At 38.0% G+C, this 25,089-nt stretch overlaps 1 protein-coding gene across 1 annotated transcript in view; it reads right to left on the bottom strand.

The window, feature by feature from the left end:
* The window catches only part of LOC577841 (dual 3',5'-cyclic-AMP and -GMP phosphodiesterase 11), a 46,095-nt gene extending 21,514 nt beyond the window's left edge, over positions 1–24,581 (bottom strand). Inside the window, exons 1-2 of the mRNA XM_030979046.1 lie at positions 23,766–24,581; positions 5,374–5,444 (exon numbers count right to left, since the gene is read on the bottom strand). Of these exons, the coding sequence (XP_030834906.1) occupies positions 5,374–5,444; positions 23,766–23,786 (92 nt within the window). The 5' untranslated portion in view covers positions 23,787–24,581. The remainder of the gene's footprint in view (positions 1–5,373; positions 5,445–23,765) is intronic.
* Positions 24,582–25,089: the final 508 nt, after the last annotated feature.

Here is a 25,089-nt window from a genome sequence, read left to right as displayed (position 1 = left end):
TCTAATACACTCTATTACCTTTATTTACCTTTGTAAGATGTGCATGTATGTAGCAGACTGTATGATGTATGACAAATCTCTCTCTCCCCCTTCTTTCTCTCTCTCCCCACTTCTCTCTCTCTCTCTCTCTCTCTCTCTCCCTCCCTCTCCCCTCCCCTTCCCCCTCTCTCTCTTTCTATCTCTCTCTCCCTTCTCTCTCTCTCTCTCTCTCTCCCTCTCCCCTTCTCCTCTCTCTCTCTTTCTATCTCTCTCTCCCCTTCTTTCTCTCTCTCTCTCTCTTTCTCTCTCTCTCTCCCTCTCCCCTTCCCCCTCTCTCTCCCTCTCCCCTTCCCCTCTCTCTCTCTCTCTCTCTCCCACTCCCCTTCCCCCTCTCTCTCCCTCTCCCCTTCCCCCTCTCTCTCCCTCTCCCCTTCCCCCTCTCTCTCCCTCTCCCCTTCCCCCTCTCTCTCCCTCTCCCCTTCCCCCTCTCTCTCCCTCTCCCCTTCCCTTCTCTCTCTCTCTCTCTCTCTCTCTCTCTTGCCCTCCCTCCATCCCTCCCTCTTTAACATTCTCTTTATTTTGAGACCGACCAGTATTCTGCCATGTAATAATCATCCATTAGGCATACTCAATGACATCTTGAGAAGATATGAATACATGAAGGTTAAGCACCTTTCCTACTAATCCAACATTCTCTATAACTTTATATTTCATGTTCTGCCCATCCATTTTCCATTGCAAATAAAACAATAGAACACTATCTTAAGTCTAACATCTTTCTTTCAACATGTTCCCCCTATCCTCCTCCTTCCTTTCCTTTAAATGCACTTTGCATCATTTTTTCTTGGAAAGTAGAAATAGAAAGTCATAATTCTTTCTTTCCAACTGCCTCCCAGTTCCATTCTTCTCTCCTGTTCTCCCTCAGACACACATTAAAATGAATTAGTTTCTTTAATCTAACATCTTTCCTTCAAAAGAAATTCCTTCCTCCCCCCTTCCTTTAAAAAAAATATTATTCTCAATGTATCAATTTGTATTTAGGCAGGAAATTTACATCCTACTTTGTGACTGCTACCCCCTTTTCCCTTTCTCTTTCTTTGCCGTTGTTCTCTCTGTCCTAGGCGCACATTAAGAAAGGAATCATTTTCTGTTCTCCCTGCATCTTCTCAGCAATTAGTTGCCTCTCGACAGACAAAACATCCTCTTCTTTCTTTCTTGCCCCTGCACACAAAGCCTTGGTAGCCTCTTTGAGAATGGTCATTTCATTAATCAACTCCAACCAACTTGTGACCTTTAAGACGCTGCCAAATCACTGCGCACAATCTCATCCATCTAAATCTAGCCTCCTTCAAGACTAGACAAATAATCATCTCAATAGTCTTCACCCCTTTATGATAGGCACCTATAAATAATAATGACCTTATTTTAAAGTGTTGCAATTGTTTCAGAATAATCAGGAGACCTCAAATCAATCAAAAACTTACAAATGACCGTCTCTTCAATAAAGATTTGCGCTTGATATCAAGTTGCGATTAATTTGAATCGGTCGGTCACAACTCTTTATAAGATGGGGGCCCTGGTTAATATCCTGCTTGATACATATTTCTTCCAGTGCTTTACCAATATAACTACCCTGGTCATCAAATTCATCCATGCTCACAATGTGTGCACCATCTCCACTTCCTGGGGAATATTCCTGCCATATGACCACTACATTCAAGGGTACAGGGTGACGTCACTCAAAGGGCTTTCACCATGTTACCAAGTCCCGCTTTTCTCTCCTAGTTATAGAGTGGTTAATGTACATGTAGGTTAATAACTTGTCAAAGGTCATCAGTATTCTGGGAGTTGAACCCATGACCTTCCCATCCAAGGTCCAAGTGATCAAACCACTGGACTATGACACTCTTACAGGTACACAGACCACACCCATTCATTTCCCCATGATGGTAAACCTTCTAGTGTAGGACTGACGTATGGCCCTTGTGATGAAATCCAAACTCCTAACAAAAAAAACAAAAAAAATTTAAAAAAAGGCAGGGTGGCTCAGTGGTTAAAGATAAACTCCAATACGCATGACTTTACGGACATATATTTTTTATTAAATGGGATGCTCAATCATTATTGATTATTATTTATTAAGTTGAAATGTGCAGATGTAGATTAACATTCTTATCATAACAACCATTTTTAATGTAAAGTATATTTTTTGCCATAATTTAATTGAGGTTATTGGACATATCAGAAAAAACTTTGGGCATCCTATCTGGCACTTCATATACAAGTCGTTCGTAAAGTCACGCATAACTTTACAAACTCTTTATGAAACACCCCCAGGTCTCTCGGAGAGGACCTAAAGCCATCGGCCTCCTAGTTGCTGATTTACAAGCATACACATTCTTTCTTTGCAGTCTGGTAAAATAAACAATAGAACCACATGGAGATGGTCAAATGAGTAATCATTAGGCACATTTACACAGCTAAAACACCATTTTGAAAAACCATTGATTTATGGGACTGCCACTGACACTACTGGAAAAAACCCATTAAAAGCTTATGTTGTTTGCTCAATCCAGTTTTTTTGTGTGAGTAGTACGTATGCCTGAACTGTCGCTGCTCTGCATGTGACCACACGGAAGCGAGAAGAGTCACGTGACCAAATTATTTACCCATGTTTTGAGAGCGTGCATTTACAATGCAAAAATCAGTTAAATTTCTGCCGGCATTAAAAAAAAACATACTCCAGAGGCAGATTTTTGTATAACTATTTTTCGTCATGTTTGCGCGTAGTTATTTAGCAAGTACCGACGAAACACAGGTGAGAAAAATTGATGATGTTTGCTTCCAGTGTAAATGCAGCTATTGTGTTGTGATGTATAAATCCACATTAATCTTCATTTGCCCCACTCCACCCAGGTGAGATAAATGGGTACCTGGCAGGAAGTAATTCTTTTAAAAACTGGAGCATTTTAGTGGCAGCTTGGCCAAAGCTGCGGTAATAATCAGTGCGCCGCGGAATAGAATTTCTAGATAGACGGCGCTATAGAAATGCCTATTATTATTATTAGACTTGTGAGAAGGCTAATGTAATCTTAAATCTGGCTCCATCCCCTTCAACATTACGTTTGGCCTTCCTTAGGCTAATTGGTGCATGCACTAATCAGGGATGAAGAGATACCCGTCGTCATACATGGTCCTCATTCCACGAAAAAGAATCATTTTAACCCATCGCCATGCAAACAGGGTGGTCTCTCTATTAAGCCTATGGGAATAAGAGAATTCAGTTCTTAATGGGTTAAGGCCCTTTGTTTGTTCTCTGTTACTGTAATATGTGATCAGTATGTTTTCAATACACAAATGATGTATCATAATGTGTGGAATAGTAAAGGGGGAAACTAGACACAAGTTAAAAGTGAAAACAAACTTGACAAAGTTAGATTTAATCCACTATGCTTCATGATTAAATCATACATACCAAATCAGAAATGTTAAAATTGTGAAGAATTCAATTAAAAAATTACCAGATGTTTTATCTCAAGGTTACCTTCTATTCATCTATGCAGTCTGCAGGAAGTAATAATTAAAAAAATGAATGCTTTTGCTACAGTGTTTAAAACAGTGTACATGATTCGATGAAAAGCATACCGAGAGAAAATGGTCGTTCGTTTACTCATACCCATGCACAAAAACCAAATGGCATTAAAACTAAGCTCCCTTATTCCTCTCTGTAATTTCCACATGCATTAATAGTACACCTTCCAAGGTCTGCTCATTTTGGGCAATCCTGTCTCAAATATTCACCGTCAAGCTAAACGGGACCAATTCCAACTCGTCTGTGCAATGGGTTGATCAAATGCCATAAATGCTTAATTCAATGGGCTCGCAAGGACAAAAAAGAAGACGCCAGAAGGAGCGGAAATTTTTTTTTCCCATTTCAGAGGGGATCCAAAAGAAAATTACCATATTTCTTGTTCATAATGAGGAAGTTTTCCTCTCTGTTTGATATATTTCATGTTTTACTTATGACTACATGATTCTATGTCTGTAGGCATCCTAATGTACAAGGTTTATTCTGCATAGGGTATGTATCATTTTTACCCTCTTCTTCTCATCTTCCTCCTTTTGTTTTTCTCTCTCTCTCTCTCTCTCTTTTCCCCTCCCTCACTCCCTCCCACTCCTCTCTCTCTCTCTCTCCGCCTTTTATCTCTTTCTCCTTTTCTTCGTTATTGGTTATGAGTAGTTTTTACCCTCTCCTTTCCTCATCTTCATCTTCATCCTCATCTGATCTACCTTACCCCTTCAACACATTTGGGGAGTAAAGTTGTAAATATATCTATTTCTCCTCTACTCCCCTCACCCTCCTCCCTTTCTCCACATCTTCACTTTTCCTCTATTAATCTATTATATATCAAACTCTTCTCCCCTCCCCTCCTCCCTCTTTCCCCCTCTCTACTTGCCCTCTGTTAATCAATTATCTATTTGCATCATTCTTCTTTTAAATGAATCTCATACTTCCCAACTAACATTCCTAGAAACCTAGAACATATAAAGCCATAATTCCATTCCTCCATCTCTGCCTACTTCTGTAACAGGATGTGCATCCCAATATAACAGCCTCAACCGCAGAAATGCTCAATCCTCACTTCGAACAGTCCTGTTTCCCATGCTGATTTATGCACGGTAAAGAGCATTTGGAGATAGCCCCCTGACTTCCAAATGGGCTCAGCATAAGGGCATCTGCCCACTCCTCTCGTCGACGCTATGCGTTGCCAATTTGAAAGGGTAAGCAGGCGTGAATGGAGAGCACTGATGTTGGTCGGACGTCCTTGAGAGTCCCTAAGTATCTGTGGATGGTGTGCCGATTGCTGTTACACAAAACTAATCTTTGCTCTACTCTAATCAAATTGACTTCTCGCCTTCACCAACACCATAACTCTTCTTCCTTTCAACAGCATTTTATTCTTCAGTGATCTGCATCCAGTACAGTTTATGATAATAACCGGTGCTAGAATGGCATTTTCTTCTTTTGAAAATATAATCTTCCGAAGCTTTACTAAAATGTAGACTACTGTAGGAAACATTGATGATTGTGCATCATGATGTTTGTGAAGCATCTTGCTGACATAGCTTCACAAATTGCACTTGTCTCACAGAGACGTATCTTTAAATTCACCAACATTGCTACCATTATGCCATATTAATTTTGGACGCATCTTTTTGTGCAAGTACATTTTGCTAAGCATTATGTATTCATTATATTAATCTAAACTTGTTCCCCTCTCTCAGTCACTGGCTATCACCACCCCCTCCCCTTCCCCTCCCTACCTACCACACCCCTCCCCCAACCTACCTCAACCCCATTCCCCCCCCCCCCCCATGAAATAAAGAGCTTACCCATTGCCGTTGTGAGGTCCTTTGTTTTCCAGGTCGGCTTGCTCCAGCTCAAACACTTCAGAGAAAATACTCTGAAAATTCAAAAATAAAACAGAAAGGGAATTTAGTTATAGTTATAGAGAATAAACCCCTGTTCAAACAAAATAAAAAATACTAGAAGAGAGGATAATTTAGCTCTGGGTATACTGCACAGAGCTATTATAGGAAGACATGAAAAGGGTTTAAAAGAGAAAATTGTGTTATATATTCATCATAGAAAAGTTTATCTAAACAAATGTTATTCTCGACGAAAAGCTTTAAAAGAAAAAAGGATTGTATGAAATTATTGACAATTGATGTCGTTATTTCACACAATTGCTTCCTTCCTTCCTTCCATTCATCACTTGTATCCATTATTGATACAATTTTTAAACCCCTGTCTTTCACAACAAATTCCTCCATCCTCCATCCTCATTCTCTCTCTCTCTGCCTTCATCAATTCATTTCTTTCTCTCATATATCTATTATTTTCATTTATAATCTAATTATTTTGTATTCCCTTTATCAATCCAACTCCCCAGATCCAGTCTCCCATTACACATTGTTTGTGGCATTAACTCATAAAATATACCACAGAGTTAGCGCTCTTTGGCCTCTGAATAGACAACATTTTCTCAATCTTCTTTCTATTTCAATCAGTAATTCATTGCTTTCTTCTTTCACCAATGTTTTCTTTCCTACACACAATCAAATACAGGAATAGCATTAGTCGAGGTGAGTAATTGCAGTTGATTGTGTCAACACTCTCCCCCTTCCCCCCCCCCCCCCCCCCCCCCCCGGTCCCTCCACCCCTCCCTCCCAAGCCAGGGGTAATTTCTCAAGGGGAAAAAGACAAGATAGGGGCAGAGAAACAATCAATCTCATTTTCGCTTATAATGAAAGTTCAATTGAAATGGAAAATTGAAATATCTAGACATTGCTACACACACTGTACTGTCATTCAAATGGGCTGAATGAGAGAGAGAGGGGGAGAGGGGGGGGGGGGGGAAAGAGAGAGAGAGAGAGAGAGAGAGAGAGAGAGAGGGGGAGAAGGGGTGAGGGAGGGTATGGTGAATGAATGAAAGGAAAGAGGAAGGTACCTGTATGAAGAAGAAGAAAAAATCTATAAGAACTTAAGAAAAATGGGGGAGGTACTATGATTTCCAGTATCTTTTTTGGAACTATTGATAATGCAGTCCATTAAAAGTGAATCTAAATAGTTTTTACTCCATACATCGGTTTTGAATATCCCAAGAATACCTAACAGCTGGAATAAATAGCACAGCTATCCATCCCAAAGTATCAAACCCTATACTACACCCTTTTCTGTTTTTCAAGAATACCAACAACAACAAAAAACAGTTTGTGTGATAAACTGCTTTCACCTACAGAGGGAGGTTATAGTGATGAAAAGTCTTACATAAAAGTTTTTAAGCTAGTTATTTGTGTATATTATTATTAACTGTTTGGGCTATGTCCTTGTGAAACCAAATTCATATGACACCTATCCCAGCAACAATTGCTCCGGGGTCCCTGACCTACACTAACTGAATTCCTAACTCTTACCTTGGATAAAACATTAGACCTTATTTTAGCTTTAATCATAAACTTAAAACTGAAATGCTTAGTGAATGTTGGGCCAGCAATCACAAAAGTATGAGTCTGACTTTAAATGCCAGTTTACAAACATCAATGTATCCCATCACAAGGTTGATGGAGATGTGTTTGCTGCTGTCTACTGCATTACAAAGCATCCTGTAAATAGTCCATTTGACTTTCATGATGGAAATACATCCCCAATCTTCAGCTAGAACGAGCAATGATCGTCAGACATTACAGCAAGATGCAGGGAAATAACGCGTAGACGCAACAAATTTACCCCGCAAATGGAAATAACAAATCTACATTGAAATGGACTGCCGAGAAGAAAAAACAACAACAAAGTCTCCTAACAGCATCATTTCATAAAGCTGGACCTTGGGATGCATTTTAGCAGCTTTCAGCTTATGGTTATTGCCTCTTTTATGCCATCTAATGCACAAGCAATGGGTCAGAGAGAGGCAGGTTTCACGGAGTAAATACATCCAAAGCGTTAAAGATGACACGTTCCCCTTCCCCCTTCAGGCCAGCATCCTCTGCGTTCTAGTTCATACATACACATGCAGAATGAACAGAAGCTACCTACCTGCGCACAGACTTAAGAATGGGCCGTTCCTCGCACCGCTATCTTGGTTCATGTGTGAAAACCAACACCGTTTGTTTCCAATTTTGCTACATCGAAAATAGTCTGCAAGCCTTAAAGGCATAAAGTGAGGGGCCCAACAGGTTCTCCTGCCGTTGTCGGAAGAGATTGCGATAGGGAGATGGGTTCGTTCGTTCGCTCGGGTAGAAATGCATCTTGCGTAGGAGTAGAAGGGGCCGTTCATTGTAGGAAAAAATCATAGCCTTCAATGAAAGGAAAATCAGTCTTCACAGGATACTGATGAAAATGTAGCACTGAATTTAGTCTCTACTCCATCACTTCATCGCTACACGAGATCAACCTGTTAACTGTCACAACTTACAACATACAAAGCTGCCAGCATTCACAAGAACATCTCTTCAGACCAAGATGGATGTTGTAGAAGTGTTGTAGTTGAGTGGTTTAAGCACTGGACTTGAAACTTAAAGGTCGTGGTTCGATCCCGACATGGCACTAATGTCCTTTGGCAAGGCATTAGTCTTCATTTGCCACACTCGACCCAGGTGAGGTAATTGGGTACCTGGCGGGAATTAATTCCTTGAAATGCTGGAGCGCTGTAATGGCAGCTTGGCTAAAGCCGGGGTTACAATTAGTGCGCCTCGGAATAGAATTTCTAGATTGGCGGCGCTATAGAAATGCCTATCATTATTTATTATTATTAACTTATGTCATTTTATACCAAGTTAATGCTGTTCTGGCCCCGAAAGGAAAATCTGGAATGCTGTGAGCCAGAAGGGCAATAACTTTTTTTATTTCAACAGAGAGTTAATGAATTTCTGGTCCTCAGTTGGCAATTATATTATTCCAATGACTGATTACCAGGATCTGGTAAAGGGAATCAGTTTTCTAAATAAATGGAACAACCACAAAATTGAGATCTTTCATACTTTTGGTTTCATAGACAATTCAATCAGCCCAAATTATCACACTGCATCTCATAAATATATATATTTTTTAGAACAAAGTTTTCTTCCCTCTTGAATTTCAAAAAGGGTTTAATTTCTTCATAAGATCCATTCAGATTATAAATTTCATGTTTTAACAAAATGAAGAGTTGGAATAAAAATTGAATTCTACTTTAAAAAGATTATTAAAGAAGACAAAAGACATATATTAGTACACTCAGTGCCCTGGAAGGGCATTAAAACATATAGTTTTACATGGAGTTTAATGCCCTTTTTCTTCTTGGTATAAACAGTTATCTGGGGTGTAAGAAACAAAGAGGACAAGGCACTAACAAAAGAAAGGGGGTGACTTGCTTGGTGAACTTAGCAGAACAGTTCCATGTCAGCATGTGAAACCCACCCTCTGTACTTCCATTTCTATTCCCTGCCAAACGTCTCTCTGTCTGTCTGTCTGTCTGTCTGTGTGTCTATTACCCCCAGTGTGCCTTAACCACACACAGCATCAACATATCGCTAGTAATTGTCCCAACTCCACAGCAAGGCACGGAGAGACTGCGCATGTAACACAATGCAGAGACTATTAGAATTGTCATACATGCTACTTAGGTAGGAAAGGGAAGCCAATCCGACGATCGCCGTATCTTCGCATATTTTGAGCGGCGCCCCCGATTCCACAATCCCTTTTTATGGGAAACGTGAGCGGAAGTTGAGATTTGAAAGAACGCGTTCAAATCAATCTTTGTAATGAAGCTCCTAATGATGCATTGAAATGAAGAGAAATGGATTTTTAAACAAATTGACATTAAGAGATTCCTATAATGCTTGGACCTTATCTTTTGGAACATATGAGATCCTATACAAGCATACAGATAATTAAATAAGAAACAAATGACTAAAATTGTTCTGTTGATGCTTTCATCCGATATCTAAATATTATTCATTAAAAAACAGTGTTCAATATGAAAATAAGGTATTGCTTAAAAACAGAAATAAAGTTATGTCAATAAAAATACACCCCAAAAAATTGTATTCTGTAATGTGTTCTCATCATGCTGTGAAAATCTATATTCATAAGCAATTTTTAAATGCAATTTATAGGCAATTTATAATTATACTCATATGTAGTTTTTCTTTGTTTTTACTGAAATACTTGTCATAATGATAATATACATTTTGAGCTAATATTTTGATCAGCTAATAACACTGGTGGAGAATTAAATGACAAATATCTATTCTATACTCATTAACCATTATGCATGACTAATGTATTCCTTAAAAGATGTATTATTCAGTAGGTAGAACAGCAACTTGTTTGCTCTCTCTCTCTCTCTCTCTCTCTCTCTCTCTCTCTCTCTCTCTCTCTCTCTCACTCCCCCTCTCTCTTCCTTTCTTGTTTAAAAATGATTTCCTAACGAGGGGTCGAGACCAGCTATCATCTACATAGCATCCACTATTTGGCATATCAGGGGGGTGTTTCACAAAGATTCTAAGTTGAACTTATCTCTAAGTTGGACTTAATAATTATGGAAAGCCGTTAGCATCTTTGAAAATATTTTGTAAAAGTTATTTTGAAAGGCATAAAATGTTGATTCAAATCATTCATATTTTCTATCATCAAGGAGATTTCATGTTCTTGATGTGGAATTTATAAAAAAAGTCTGAAATACTTGAATTTCTGCTTTTGAATATATTTCATTTTAAGACTCTAATGGCTGTCCATAATTTTTAAGTCCAACTTAGTGTTAAGTTCTACTTAGGATCTTTGTGAAACACCCCCCCCCCCCTGATGCTATCTTTATAAGATGTGAAAGTATCCAAGTGAACAAATTCTTCTTTTCTCAGTTACATTTCCTCTTCCCACTCTCTTCTTCATCTCTCTCTAATCATCTTGCTTCTAACAGAGAGGTTTATGACGGTCTCTACTCAGCCATCATTAGCAATACTGCTATCTATATCATCTTTTTAAGATAAATCCATGGTAAAAAGTTGTTAACCCTATATCATTTATTCATTTGTTTCTTTCTTTATCTCCTTTCTCGTCTTCTTCTCTCTGTAATTTTGTTAATTTCAAGAGAGGTATAATCATACAAATGATCAAATTCATTATTATGAATATCTAACATGTTTTCTCCACACAATACATGTACACATCCCCCCCCCCTATCCTCTCTCTTGCACTCTCTCCCCTCTCTCCACCCTCCCCTCTTTTTCTCTCTGTCTATCCCTCTGTCTCTCCCTGTTTCACTCTCTCTCCCTCCCTCCATCTGTCTGCCTGGCTGTCTCTTTCTACCCCCCCCCTCTCTCATCTACTTCTTCTTTTGGACAAAAGATTACAATCATCTCTCGTTTCAAATTAATTAGAAGGCATATCTAACATATCTGTGTAAGATTAACATCTTCACTCTCGTCCGGTTATCTCTTTTTCATCCCCCCCTCCTTTATAATTTTCTTTGTATAGAGAAGCCTACATTTAATTAAAGTACTCAATCATTATGCATTGCATATTAAACATATCTCTGTAAGAAATTGACATATGTGGCAATCAACTTCTCTCTCTTTTTCTCTTCCTTTCTCTTTGATAATCATTGCTTTCTTCTTTTGAAAAAGACATGCAACTTTCACATACTGGTCCATTCATAGGAACATTATAATATGTGAAATATAAACCTATGTTGTTTTGATAATAAAATAAGAAATTGTCTCATCACCTCTATATCTCACTGTTTCCTCCTCTTATCTGTCTTGTAATATCTTAAATTTATCCTTCCCCCTCTCTACCCTCTCCTCATTTTCTTTATCTGTCTGTCTGTCTCTGTCTTCCTCTTTCTATCTCATATTTCTCCTTCACTATTATAAACTATCTTTCTATCCTTATTCTATCCTCTCCTCTCTCTCTCTAATTATACGAAACCTGTTTATGAACAATAATTTATATAAGAATTTTTACTTATGAAATATGCGTAAGAGATAATACCCAATTGTTTTACTCTAATTGTTAGATTCCTATTACTATAACAACACATTGCTAACAAAGCAATAGCTTTATACTATGCAAAGCACAATGGGGATATGAGGGCAGTAGATTTGTTCCATTCATTAAATGAAATATAAAAAGACGATAAGCGCATCTTCCAGTCGTCGCATGCAACACGCCATCCCACAATCATCTGATGCCAGGCGTAAAACGACAAGGTTTTAATTAACTATAGGGCTGGGTCTTTCAACGCCTATCTTGGCGTATTTATCTTCCGCTGTCCTGACGAAGAGGCGAAAGATTTACACCTGACTTGGTAAGCTCTTAAGGATCCTCTCTCCATTGTCCGCTCTTCCTTCCGTTCTTACACGTTCCTCACACAATATCTAGTCTCTTAATCTTTTACGTTGGCCATTCGTTGATTGCTTTGCGTAAAAGGGAAGTTGTACTGTATAGTTTTGCCTTGCCTTCCTAGTCTGTGGTTATCTTTTGAAGATGTGAAGTTAGAAAACAATTATCTTTTTCTATCCTCTCCTCTTATCTCCCCTACCTCCCTCCCCCTCCCCCTCCTCCCTCCCTCCCTCCTTCCCTCCCTCTCTCCTTCCCTCCCTCTCTCCTTCCCTCCCTCTCTTTCTCTCTCTTCTCTTTCCTTTCCTTTCTCCCTCCCTTCCTTTCTCTCCCTCTCTCATCAATTTGAATTTCTATTTATATATTAATAAAAATGTCATCAATCTGTTTCATTGGGCAATGAATGTTTTATATTGAAAGGTAATGGATCGTAAATTTACTTATGAAAACCAACACTGAGCGAAATATATTTCCCAAAGCTTTTCGCTTTTTTGTTCCTTTTTTTTCCAGGCTCTCATGCTCTACCACATCTTTTCTTTCCCCCTTATTTTCTTCATCAGCTCTTTCCTTTCTTGTTTACGCTTTATTTCCTCTTTCCTCTCTTTATTCTCCCAATCTCTTTCTTCATCTCACCATCGCTCTCTCAATCCTTCTTTCTTTGTTTCCCTACCTTTCAGAATCCTCTCTCTATATGTATCTCTCTTCTTTCTTCCTTTTCCAATTTCTTTCTCTCCCCTTTTTCTGTTTCTCATCATCATAATCCCCTTTTTACCTCGATCACTCTCTCTTGAAGAAAATGTATCAAAATCGGAAGATGGAGGAAGATGAACTTGAATTTACAGAAAGAGGACGTCTTGGGTATACTGAAAAATTTATTGGGCTGTGGGATAACTCCACACGGCACCCAAGCAATGAATAAGTAATAAGCATCATATCTGGGCAAGATTTACCCCCAAATGCCACCTCACATAGTGGGAGAAGAAATTCCGTACTGATGTTATAACATCTTGAATTTGTCTATTCCCCATCCCATCCCATCCCCTCTCCCTCTCTCTCCATCTCTCTTCATAGTCATTCCTGTTCCCTGCGGAAAGGAAATCTATTCTCTGTAGCTATATATGCATCTCTCTCTCTTTCTCTATTCCTCTCCCGTTCTTCTTCTCCTCCTCATTCTCTCTCTATCACGGTCTGCCTCTTCCTCTCTGTCTGTCTCACTTTCTCCACTCCCTTTCCCTCCCTCTATCCATCCTATCCCCCCTTTTTTATTATTTTTTTTTTTATCTCACTCCCCTCCTCATACATCCCTTTCCTTCCCCCTCCCCCTCCTCCTCCCCCTACTTCCTTTCTCCAACTACTACTACTACTACTACTACTACTACTACTACTACAGAAGCAAATATCTGGTCAAGATTCAACACCCCCTCCTCTCCCCTTCCCCATCCATGAAACACCACCCTAATAGTAACCTCCACTTTAACAAAATTATTTCCAGTAATCCTTTAATTTGAATTTCAACTTTCAATGAGGGTGTTAATTTATATGATTTTATATAACATTAGCACCCTTTTATTCTTACTAATACAAGAACTTGATGCAAACCTTTAATTTTGCTTTGAAATGGCAGAGTACTGCAGACAAAATCCACAACTACAGCCTACATAAAAACCCCAATGACTTATGGCTCATTGCAGAAAGCGACATTGATAGAATTACCGGAAAAACCACCAACAACCATCATGCTGATTTATGTGTGGCTGTAGTCATTGCACTGTGAGTAAAGTCATCTCCTCTGAGCTAATTTGTGAAGTGTGATAACCCTTATTCATAAGTTCTAGACAGAGGTGCTATGAAAACTCTATTCTACCTTCAATATGTTTCTGAAGGATAAATTGTCTGCGCAGAACCACAGAGGGATTAACTAATATAATTTTATATGGACTTGATGCCCTTCTGGCTCAATACGAATGAAACGTCATTATTCAATTACTCCTTATTTTTTTTTTGTATTTCTTTTTCAACCCTACTATTTTCTCCTGTCTTTTCCCCAGATCTCACTCAAACTCTTCCTCTTTAAATCTCCTATTTCACTCAATTCTTGCCCCCCCCCCTCCTCTCCCCCCCCCCTTTACCACCTCTCCCTCTCTCTATCTCTTTTTCTCTCTCAGCTTTATTACATACTTTTGTATTATTCTACTTTACTGCCTATACAAATACTGTATGATCATGTAAATCGTATGCCATTGTAAAAACGACAAATCTTAGAAAGTGATACATGAAGCTACTAAAAGAGCCTTAGGTTGACTTTCAGGAAGTTGTTAAAATCATATTTTCCATTTTAAAATAAAAATCCCTGTGTCCTAACAAGAATCAAACTAGAGAGCTATCATTTCGACACTACCATACAGCTTGCACGTCCCCATTTGGACTGCACACTTGTACACTGTGGATGCACGCATGCCCTACACACACTCCCATATTACCACAATGCACGCTGAAGTAACTGATACAAAGAGCGGGGTAGTTAGCCTGCGAATTAGAAAGCGTATTTGGGGTTGGTGCCCCACGGGGAGGTATCGTATTACCCCCATTAAGCCTAAATGGCTGAAGAATGCCCCCCTTCCAGCCCCATCACCCCACCCCTCACCTTGTCAGTGAACTCTTAGTGTCTTGGTATCCACCATTCCCTTAAAGATAAAGACCAGTTATGGTCATGCGATTGCATTGTGAAAAAACGTTGTGGAATCGATTAGAAAAGGTTGATCATCTAGCATATCAGTATTGGTGTGTACTGCAAGGCTCTGGAATCATCAAAATGATAAGAAATTTGGCCCAGTCTTCGTAAAGTTACAAGCACTGTACACAGAAAGATGTATATGGGACTATACGCACATGTGCGCGACACATGCGTTTATCTCTCACACACCAATAAATCAACTAATTTACCAAATATATCAATTAGTACCGGTAGGCGGTTTACCGGCAATTTTTTTATTTTATTATGTTTTCGTCAAAACATATTCTTTTACATGATTGGTAATAAGAGCTTCCATTTCATTTTTTTGAAATTGGGGCGTTTCCAATACTGGTCTTTACCCTTAAATCTTTTCCTAAGCTCATAAATTAAACTTATCTTTATAAAAAAACACATTACTTTCTTATTGTTATGTGAATGTTGCATGTTTTAATGTTTTCAAATACTATATATCTAAACTCATCAAACACCTTGAGCATTAGGTGAAATGGATATGGCACTTTCCAAATATGCTACTCATCATTATTAGTATTAATCTAAACCATATGACTTGCCTATTTGCTATTTGTCTTAATACATTACAAAGTAGTACAATGTTAGTATGCTGATGGTAAATGTTTCCATGTATGCATATGCTATAATGTATACCTCATTCTTGAAATATTAAATGTCATGTTGATGTGAGTTTCTTTTCTACTTTTCTTTCACTAGATTTCATAGACTTTAATAAACCCCTGATATTTCAAATCCATTTGTTTCCTTCTCCTTCACTTGATATCATCAACCTTCCCCCATCTCTTTCATCTTCCTTCTCTTCTTACTAAACATAATACATTTTTACTGAATATATACAACTTCTTACTAAATGTTTTCCTTCTCAATATCATTTTCTTCCTCTCATTCTACTTAAGCTCTGCTTAATCTTCTTGTTTTTCTTGTTTCCCCGTATAAAACTTATAAAAGAAGAAAATATACATGTGTCCCACTGGTTATAACAGATATATTTTTATGTTTATATTTACTGTTATATATTATATGTAGGTCTAACGATTCAAATATTACTTGTTACCCCAATCCACAACAAATATCATACAGACAGCTATGCTTTGCGGGCTATATCGCTATCATTATTCTGTGTTTTAAGCAAAGGAGTGCCCGTAAGCAGGGTATTTAAATGGTCAGAGACGTGGAGTTTGTGGAGATACGGCCGGGCCGGCGCATGAAACAAGGCCCTAATGTGAGACTCCTCTTGAATTAAGCAGATCGCAGAAGCGGCGGGATCAATTTCCTGAGACGACTTTTGGGTTGTGGAGAGGTATTGAAAGAAAACAATCGGAATGGGCAGGCGGAGATTGAGAAGGGGGACATGCATGAGAGCGGCATGTCTATGATCTCACTGGAAGAGAGAGACAGGGGAGGAAGAGAGAGAGAGAGATAGGGAGAGAGGGAGAGAGAGAGAGAGAGAGAGAGAGAGAGAGAAGGAGAGACAGGGGAGAAAGAGAGAGAGAGAGAGAGAAAGAGATAGACAGAGAGAGACAGATAGGGAGAGAGAGGGATCGGGATAGACAGGAGAAGGGATGGAAACAAACATATTGAGAGAGAGCTAGATAGCGACAAAGAAAGAGGGAGAGAGAGCGAGAGAGAGAGAGAGAGAAAAAAAGACCAATATGATATAATAGTACAATATGGAGGTAGAGATAGAACGAGAGGGAGAGAGAGAGAGAAATGCATAACAACTCAAACAGGAGTGTTCAAAAGGGGAATCCAAATGATGAGAAGCAAGGCAGGAAAGAGAGAGACAGAGACTGACAAATAGAGAGAATGAGAAAGAGAGAGGAGAGAGAGAGAATGAGAAAGAGAGAGAGAGAGAGAAATGTAAAGAGATGGGAGGATGGATTGAGAGTACAACAGAGCCAAGGAGAGTAGAATAAAATTCACAGAGGTGATGTAAGTCAAAAGAATTGATGGAGAGGGAGAGTGCAAAACAAGATAATAGATTTCCTCCTATTTCTGCTTATGAACCATGAATTTTGTTGAATATTTCTCCCATACCTCCTATTTTTATTGTGAACAAACTTTTGGATTGTATTCAGAAAGACATAGAGACTGAGGATGTACCATAAACCAGTCTAGAAACCTAGACTAAGCAAGAAGCTACTGTGAGGAGTACAGAGACTGACATCCAATGCATTCTGGGTAATAAAAACCACAGTGCAAATTTTGCTTCACAATTTAAATGGTGACCCTTTACTCGTGACTGTACGGTAATAATTGAAAGTGACGATTTATATTTTTCTGAATAATTCATTGGAATTTGGATTTATTTACTTTATTTCTAAAAGTGCTTATAAATCTCCAAAATCAATGGGGATGACATATCAGCAAGTTTCAAACAAATAAATTGTTCTTTTAGTGTGTTTAAAAAATGTAAATGACTCTTTAATTAGTCTGTAAGGGTGGTTTCCAGAAGACTGTTAAAAACGCTCTTCATAGAAATATCGTACTTACTGAATTTCATTTTGGGGAAAACAATTCAGTTGAGAGTTACTTTATGTCTTTGATATGTTTCAATAATATAAGAGCCTAAAATGTTGGAAAAGACTAGCACTTAGAAGTTATAAAATTGAAACAAACAAACAAAATTAGAGGGGGAGGCCTGGAGGAAGGGGATGGGGGAGAGGAGGGTGAAACAAGATGGAAGCAAGGGTCTTATAGGAGGCGGGGGGTCTTATAGGAGGAGGGGGTCTTATAGGAGGAGGGGGTCTTATAGGAGGAGGGGGGTCTTATAGGAGGAGGCTGGTTTTCCTAAGATGAGGCAGAGATGAGAAAGAGGTGAATACCTCTCAAAGCTGAGGGAGGGGCTAGGGGAAGTACAAGGGGTGGGGGTAGGCAGGGGAGGGGTATAGGAAAGAGTTAAATCCCAAAGATTGAGAGAGGTACAGATTTGGTAACCTAACATGGGTGGGGTTGATTACTGGAGGTGTTTGGGGTAAGATTAAGGCAGTGGTAAACAGAGAAGTTAGCAAAGGAGGGGTAGACAGGTGCATGGTAATAATAATAGGAATAATACTCAGTTTTTATATAGCCCTTATTAGTGTTTGGGAGGGATGGGCAGGGAAGAAAAATCCATAGGTTGATTTGAGAAAGGGATGGAGAAAGAACTGAAGAGGGCCCTGGTGTATGGACCTGGCTTTGGCAGAACACCTGAGAGAGAAGAGCAAAAGGAAGAGAGGGGTATAGGAAGGGGAGGGGTTGGGTATAGCTGACAGGTGTTTAAACCTTTGTAAACGGCTTGAACTCAGTACAATATTCCTGTTTAATAGAGGGCTAAAGTGAGGCATGAACCGACAACCTTCTGGTCCAAATAGAAACCATACCTCTAGGCCACTTACTCTCAAAGCATGATGAATAAAAAAAAATTATGGGCAATAATTATTAGAAACAGATTTTTAATAATAATCAAATCACCTCAAAATCACTGCAAACTACTCTCTAATTTATCCCCTTTAATTCCAGAAACTGTTACCACCTCACACTGTATTTATAAAACGAAAATCCTACTGTGCACCTCTTACTTCACCTGGGTTGAGAGCGCCAAATAAAGATTAATGTCTTTCCAAAGGACGTTAGAGCTATGCCGGGGCTCAAACACAAGACCCTTGACTCCACAGTCTAGTGTTCAAACCACTTGACTGCAATAACTATATAACTAGCCTGCTGAACGCGCTAGAAGGGTGTTAACTCTGTCTTAATAACCTTCTGGCTATCAACAGAGCATATATAATGACCCTGTTGCCGCTCTTTGGGCCTGATGTACATCCGATTCAACAGCAATGCACAACATCTTCAACAAAGCCACACCATTCCCACAACAAAAGATTCATGCTTTCAACAAACCTATCTCCATGCCACAAGGGGGAGGGAGGAAGGGAGCAAGGGTCCCGCCCCTCTCCCGGCCCCACCCCCATCCATGCCACAAGGGGGAGGGAGGAAGGGAACAAGGGCCCCACCCCTGTCCTGGCCCCACCCCATCCATGCCACAAGGAGGAGGGAGGAAGGGAACAAGGGCCCCGCCCCTCTCCCAGCCCCACCCCCATCCATGCCACAAGGGGGAGGGAGGAAGGGAACAAGGGCCCCGCCCCTGTCCTGGCCCCACCCCCCACTTCAACCTCCCCCCTCCCATATCATTCTAATGTGGATACAATACCATTATGCATAATATAGGATACAAGTATACAGCATACCATATTCAAATACATATGATAACCAAGTACATTTTATATATATATGTATATACTTATAAAGAACAAAAATTGAAGATAATTTTTTACGGCGACTGTGATTAGTAGAATATATTAAACTCTTTTTTCCCTATAAATACAGGATATATATTATAATCATAATATATTTCATCACCATGCTCTTAATACCACTCATTCAAAGACAACATAAAGGATGCTATGAAATCATATCTCACCCCAAAAAATAAAAAGGAAGGAAATAAATTCACACTTCAGATAAGGGAAATAATACCAGGTCATAACTCAAACCAAAATTATAAACCATAAATAAAACCTGTATAAATAAATATATACATAAATATATATAATTATATAGAAAATCTACATGCACAGAGTAATCCAGTTAGGGGAGATTACTGCATAAGCACTGCCAAGCCAGTTAGAGTCAGTGGTAGATTAATAGACACGTTTACTAACGTCTTCACAGTTATACATTCTTTTCAAAGTACCCCCTCTTCCATGAACTGTATCATTCATTTGTCGGGTAGTATCAACATGGATAGCATATTTGTTGGAACCCAAAATGGTCACTTACAATATTGAGAAGGGGGAAGAGTTTACCCCCTTCGTGGCTCTGAGAAGATAATAGACCCCCACCCCCCCACCCCTCCACACACACCATCCTCCCTCCACAAGAAAACTGAGGGGTGTTAAAATGTACCATAAGTGAAACTTTAATCTTAATTCAAGTTTCCTTGGACTGCACTGGATTTTCAAAATATAGCAACAAGTCCCATTTAGATGCATGACCAAGACCCTATAGCAAAACATACCTGTACGAAGTCACTGTCGTAGTAGGGGTTGTATAAGACTATTAGTTGACATATTTTCATGAAGAAGTGATTTGTACGAATCATTTAATACTGACAATTCCGTTTCACTGCAATGTGAATGCCTATAGTATAATTATGTTCAGAAGATAATAAATTGTTGTACAAAGCAATAGCAAATGCAGGGTACAGGGGGCACATTGTTCCCTGCCCCCCCCCCCAAAAAAAAATAAAAATGAAAATGGAATACACTTTTATACATACAAGTGTGGGTGTATACCTCCATTCCTACTAAATTCTTTTTCATTTATGTTCTATTCTTTTTTTGGGGTAAACTTTAGAGACAACTATACCATGTAAAAACATGAGATAAGCTTTTTTTTGGGTATATCCTTCCTGACAAATAACCAATAACACAAAATCCTACAATTAGCACTTACCAACTATTTTCAACATTGATTTCATGTATATGTTATTTAAATATCAAGCAGCTTCACTTTTTGTGAGTAATCTAGATTAGACTAGCTTTCAATTTTGGTTAAGAAATTAGAATCTATGGGTATAAACAAATAAAAAAGGATATTTTAAGGCAATTTGAGGCATTTCCCTGACGAAGAAAAAGAAATCAGAGTTTGGGTATGCACAAAAGCTAAATTTCAAACAGGTATTTCGTACAAATGCGGGTTATTTAAAATGCAAGCTCATATTATTTTATTCATTCATCCATATAACATGTTTGAAGAGGTTAGACATGTATTTAAAATGTTTAATGACTCATTAAAATATATATATTTTCGAATCTATATATGTAAAGAACAATTATTAATTAATACTCTAAGTACCACATCTAGTATTTTCAAAATATAAGTGAACTTGGAAGAAATTGTGCTTCTTTCTGATTATTTGAAATACAAAATTGGATTTCTAAATGATTTTTGCCTAAATACTGATCTATGTGTACAATGTGCATTAATAACATAGTCTTCTATGAAAGACCATTGCCTATTCACCTATCATGGTAACTACAGTACTATTATTAGAAGAAGTAGAAGAAACCATAAACCGTGCTAGTGTATTTTCTACCACTATTAGTTTAAAAGATCTGTGACTAAAGATGAAATTGACTGTCTGATATAAATACATATATTTCTGTCAAATAGACAGAGAGGGAGAGATAGAAAGAACGAGATGGGAGAGAAAGATAGATAAAGAAAGAGAGACAGGGAGATAGAGAGAGAGAGAGACAGAGATAGAGAGAGAGACAGAGAGAGAGAGAGAGAGTGAGTGGGTGAGTGAGACAGAGCGAAAGAAAGAGAATGAAAGACAGAGTCAGAGAGAGAGAGAGTAAGAAAGAGAGAGAGAGAGTGAAAGAGTGAGTTAGAGAGACAGAGAAACAGAGAGAGAGAGAGAGAGAGATAGTGTGTGTATTAATACCTGTTAGCATAGGTTTTTTAAAGACATTTTAAAGAAGGGGAACAACTACTTATTGTCATTTTCAATTATTTGTTAGTGTTGCCATGATTTAATAGTAACCATTTGAGAAGATAAAATGTAGCTGATTTAGGAGGAGTGGTTTCCATAGGATCTAATCATGTTTCTCAGCGAAAAGAAAGTAATAGGCAAAGTTGTTTATTTGAAATGTACAGGAACAGATATACAATGTAATTTGCTACTTTAGTGAAATAGTTCTAGACATCCGGAATAAAACACTTCTGTGTGATGTAAACTACATAGATGGTTGTAGTAGAGTGTCAAGCTCCTACATACTACAGCTGCTATACAGTATCTTCCGATAGTTGAGTTAACAATAATAGTAAATGCAGAGTGACCCCCCCCCCCCCCAAAAAAGGGGGCTTATTCTGAAAAATGAGTCCGCCCTATTCGTTATAACTTTGGAACTAATATTTATGAGTTCTCTAACTTTGATGAATCTGGATAAAACAAAGGTTCATCAAAGTTTTAGATGACCGTTCAAATCTAAAATCACAAAAATAAAATATAAATTTCCCTTTTCTTTTAATTGCTTAATGCTTCATCAGTTTATAAAACACTCCAGAAAATTTTCCAGAATTTCATCAATGTTGTTTTACAATTAATGTCTCCATTTCCCTTTTCTCCTTTTGTGAATTAAACACATAGTTTTAATTTTTTGAAATCTTTGGGTTTATTATCTTGCATATTATTATTTTAATTTTTTGGGGGGTAGAGGGTCACACTTTATTACAAATTGATGTAACTATGCTACATGATGATGGTTAAAGCTATTAAGTTTGGACAGATATGGAGAGCGTCATCGTTATGTAACTATGCTACATGATGATGGCTAAAACTAGTAAGTTTGGACAGATATGGAGAGCGTCGTCGTCAAGAGTTTTGGTCGGAAAAGCACTCACAGAAACACACCACTGTTCATGACGGAACACAAGAGGGGGGCAATGCACACGCATACCAGGGCGGGGTACACACAAGGGAATGGGTGGGGTTCAAACGCAAGGGCGGGGTCATCCAGTAAGGGATTGGTAAAGGGAATGAAGGGGGAGACTCTGGATTTAATGAGAAAGGATATTTTCCAAAATAACTTTAAAATATTTTGCTTCAATATTAAAGGGATAATGTGTTTTTTTTGTGGGGGGGGGGGGGGTGCAGGGAATTCGCCCAGAAAAAGACAGATTGATTGAACTTAATAATTTTCTTTTTAAAAAGGTCACCAATTGATTCTCATTTCAATGATTTTCAATATTATTTTAAGAAAATAATTTTCCAACACTTCAAATATATTTAAGTTCCCTTTACAACAAGCTATTTCAAATCTTCCCAAATTTTTTTTCTTCATGACAAATGAAAAGAAATGATCCATAATATCTCTCCACTTTCATGACATTAACAAACAAAATTATACAATTTTCTAAAATTGGTTCTTTGTTAATCATTCAGCCAATCACAAAGCTAGTTTGTAGTTAATCAAAACCTCAAAGTTAGTGGAGGGGGAAAACAAAATGAAAGAAATTAATAAATAGATTACAAGTCACTGGTACACACAATAACTACAAGTCATGCTACTCATGGGTAGAAAGAATAAGAGGTTCACAAATCACACCTGGCACGACATAACACTACCCCCTTAAATTGGCAACACCAACTTCAGCAGATGCATTGGCCTCTATATATATCCTGATAATTAGTGTTAGTGAGATGCTGCTGAGATGAGATATAACGCAGTAACTCATCACTCATGAAGCCACAACAACTTTTACTCCTTAAATTGGCAATGCAGATGCACATTTTTTTTTCTCTCCTATCAAAGAGTGGTCACATGTGACTGAATACTGCTACTGAGGGAGTAGGCAAGTATTTGACATCAATGACAATGTTCAAAACAAACAAACAAAAATCTGCTGAGATCTAGAAGGGCACTATCTCATGTCATTTAACAAAAAGTTACCACCCTTCTAACTCTCAACAGATAATAGAATTTCTAATTGGCTAATTACTATTAACGATGTCAATGTGATCCAAAAGTGTTGCCAATTTAAAGAGTGTGAAGGAATAGGCTGCATCCATCGGCATAAAGAAAAAAATCTGTGGTAGGAATATATACAGTATATATATCGGGATAACATTGTTGCCAATTGAAGGAAAGGTTAAGATAAGTGTTACGATAATGCCACCATAGATAGATAGCGTTAGATGCCTTCTTTCCCAAGCAAGACCAGAGTAAACGATGCCAACCTGATCGAGACTAAGGCATCGCAAGAGCAAAATTGTTGCTGATTTGAGGAATGAATAATGAAGGTGATCAAAGAGAACAAAACGGCACGTTCGGGGAGAGACGATACCCGATGAAAACAAAATGGCCAAATTACAAACGTGGATAGTATGCGTATTAATGTTCACATGCATGCACCTGCAAAATGGATAGATACAGATCTCTGCATGCTAAGCATAGAAAACCACAAGAAAAAAAAATGAGGAGGGGGAGAAGAAGTGCAAGTGTTTGTTTTCCAGAAAAATAGAGGTGAAATCAGTGAGTAAATGAAAAGAAAAGAAAACTCAAAAAGTGTAAATCTGAAAATGAAATGTACCGTCTGTTCTTTACTGGCCATCCGCTTATTTTTCTTTTTCTGTGAATAAAAAGAGTCAAAATAAATAAAACAGAGGACAGAAAATTATGGAAGTGCTGACAATGAGACTTAGAAAAAAAAAGTGGATTTGTCTATTCCTTTGCATTTCATTATGTTTCTTTTCTTTTCAGAGGATATGTTTTAGGCAAAAACATATCAATGATGACATCGAATGAATGAATCAGAATATACTTGAGAATGTAATGATTTTTTTTTTGCATGAAATAATAAATCAGCTAAGATGATCCATTTCCTATGATTCTAGAAAATGCAAAGAAGGAAAAAAATGCAAAAAAAAAATAGAAAGAAAAAACGGACATAGAAGACTTTTGTCATGAAACTACCGCACATGAAAACAAGTAGAACATTAAATTACTGGCAAAAATTTGACTACAGGTACACACATATTATCATGATACTCTTTCATGTTTGAAAATGTTAAGAACTGCATGGGTAAATACATAAATGACATGATTTATAATCAGAACTTCAAAGCAATGGTCAATGCACTTTACAATAACAACATGTTAATCTACCACCATTGCTAGATTAGAATCAACCCCGAAGCATACACCAGCATCATATATAGCAACTTTAAAAGACAATTTGTTATAGTTAAGTTAATCTTGAGTTCTGATTGTGGAATTCCATTTTAGAAAGACAGGCTCAAAGTATTTATTAATTGTTTGCTTGGTAGTGGATGGGTCTCATCAACAGATTAACAAAATAGGTAGGTTATTAAAAAATTAACCTAATAACAACTTGCAGGCTAACACAATTAATAATAATAATAATAAAAATAATATTCCATGTTTATATAGCACTCAATACATCGATCCAAAGATGTGCCTGAGCGCTTTACAAATATATTATTATCCCGGTCATCAGATTCAGGCTTAGCCGCACACAATGTACGCACATTTTCTACTCCCTGGGGAGCATTCCAGCCAGTCGCCATTTTACAAGCGCACACTTGCTCGTCCAACCATATGAACTTTCGTATCCTACCGGGTACCCATTTAACACCTGGGTGGAGAGAAGCAAGTGCAGGTAAATATCTTGCCCCAAAAAATCAAACTACTAATATTTGTGATTGAGATACCATGGTGTGAGAACATGAGTTGGTAGAACTAGCTCATTTCTTTTAAATCTCACATTTTCCTTAATTATTACATTATTTCTACAAAATTAATTTGGCATATATTATTCATTTGTAAGTTCTGAACATTCTGAGCAAGTGTCACTTGATTCTGTGAGAATCTATTTGTTTTTATAACCAGAACTC

The sequence above is a fragment of the Strongylocentrotus purpuratus genome, unplaced genomic scaffold, assembly GCF_000002235.5.
Source record: "Strongylocentrotus purpuratus isolate Spur 01 unplaced genomic scaffold, Spur_5.0 spur5_scaffold_10, whole genome shotgun sequence".
Lineage (NCBI taxonomy): Eukaryota > Metazoa > Echinodermata > Echinoidea > Camarodonta > Strongylocentrotidae > Strongylocentrotus > Strongylocentrotus purpuratus.
The sequence above is the reverse complement of the archived record's forward strand: the minus strand, read 5'-3'. Positions and strand labels throughout refer to the sequence as shown.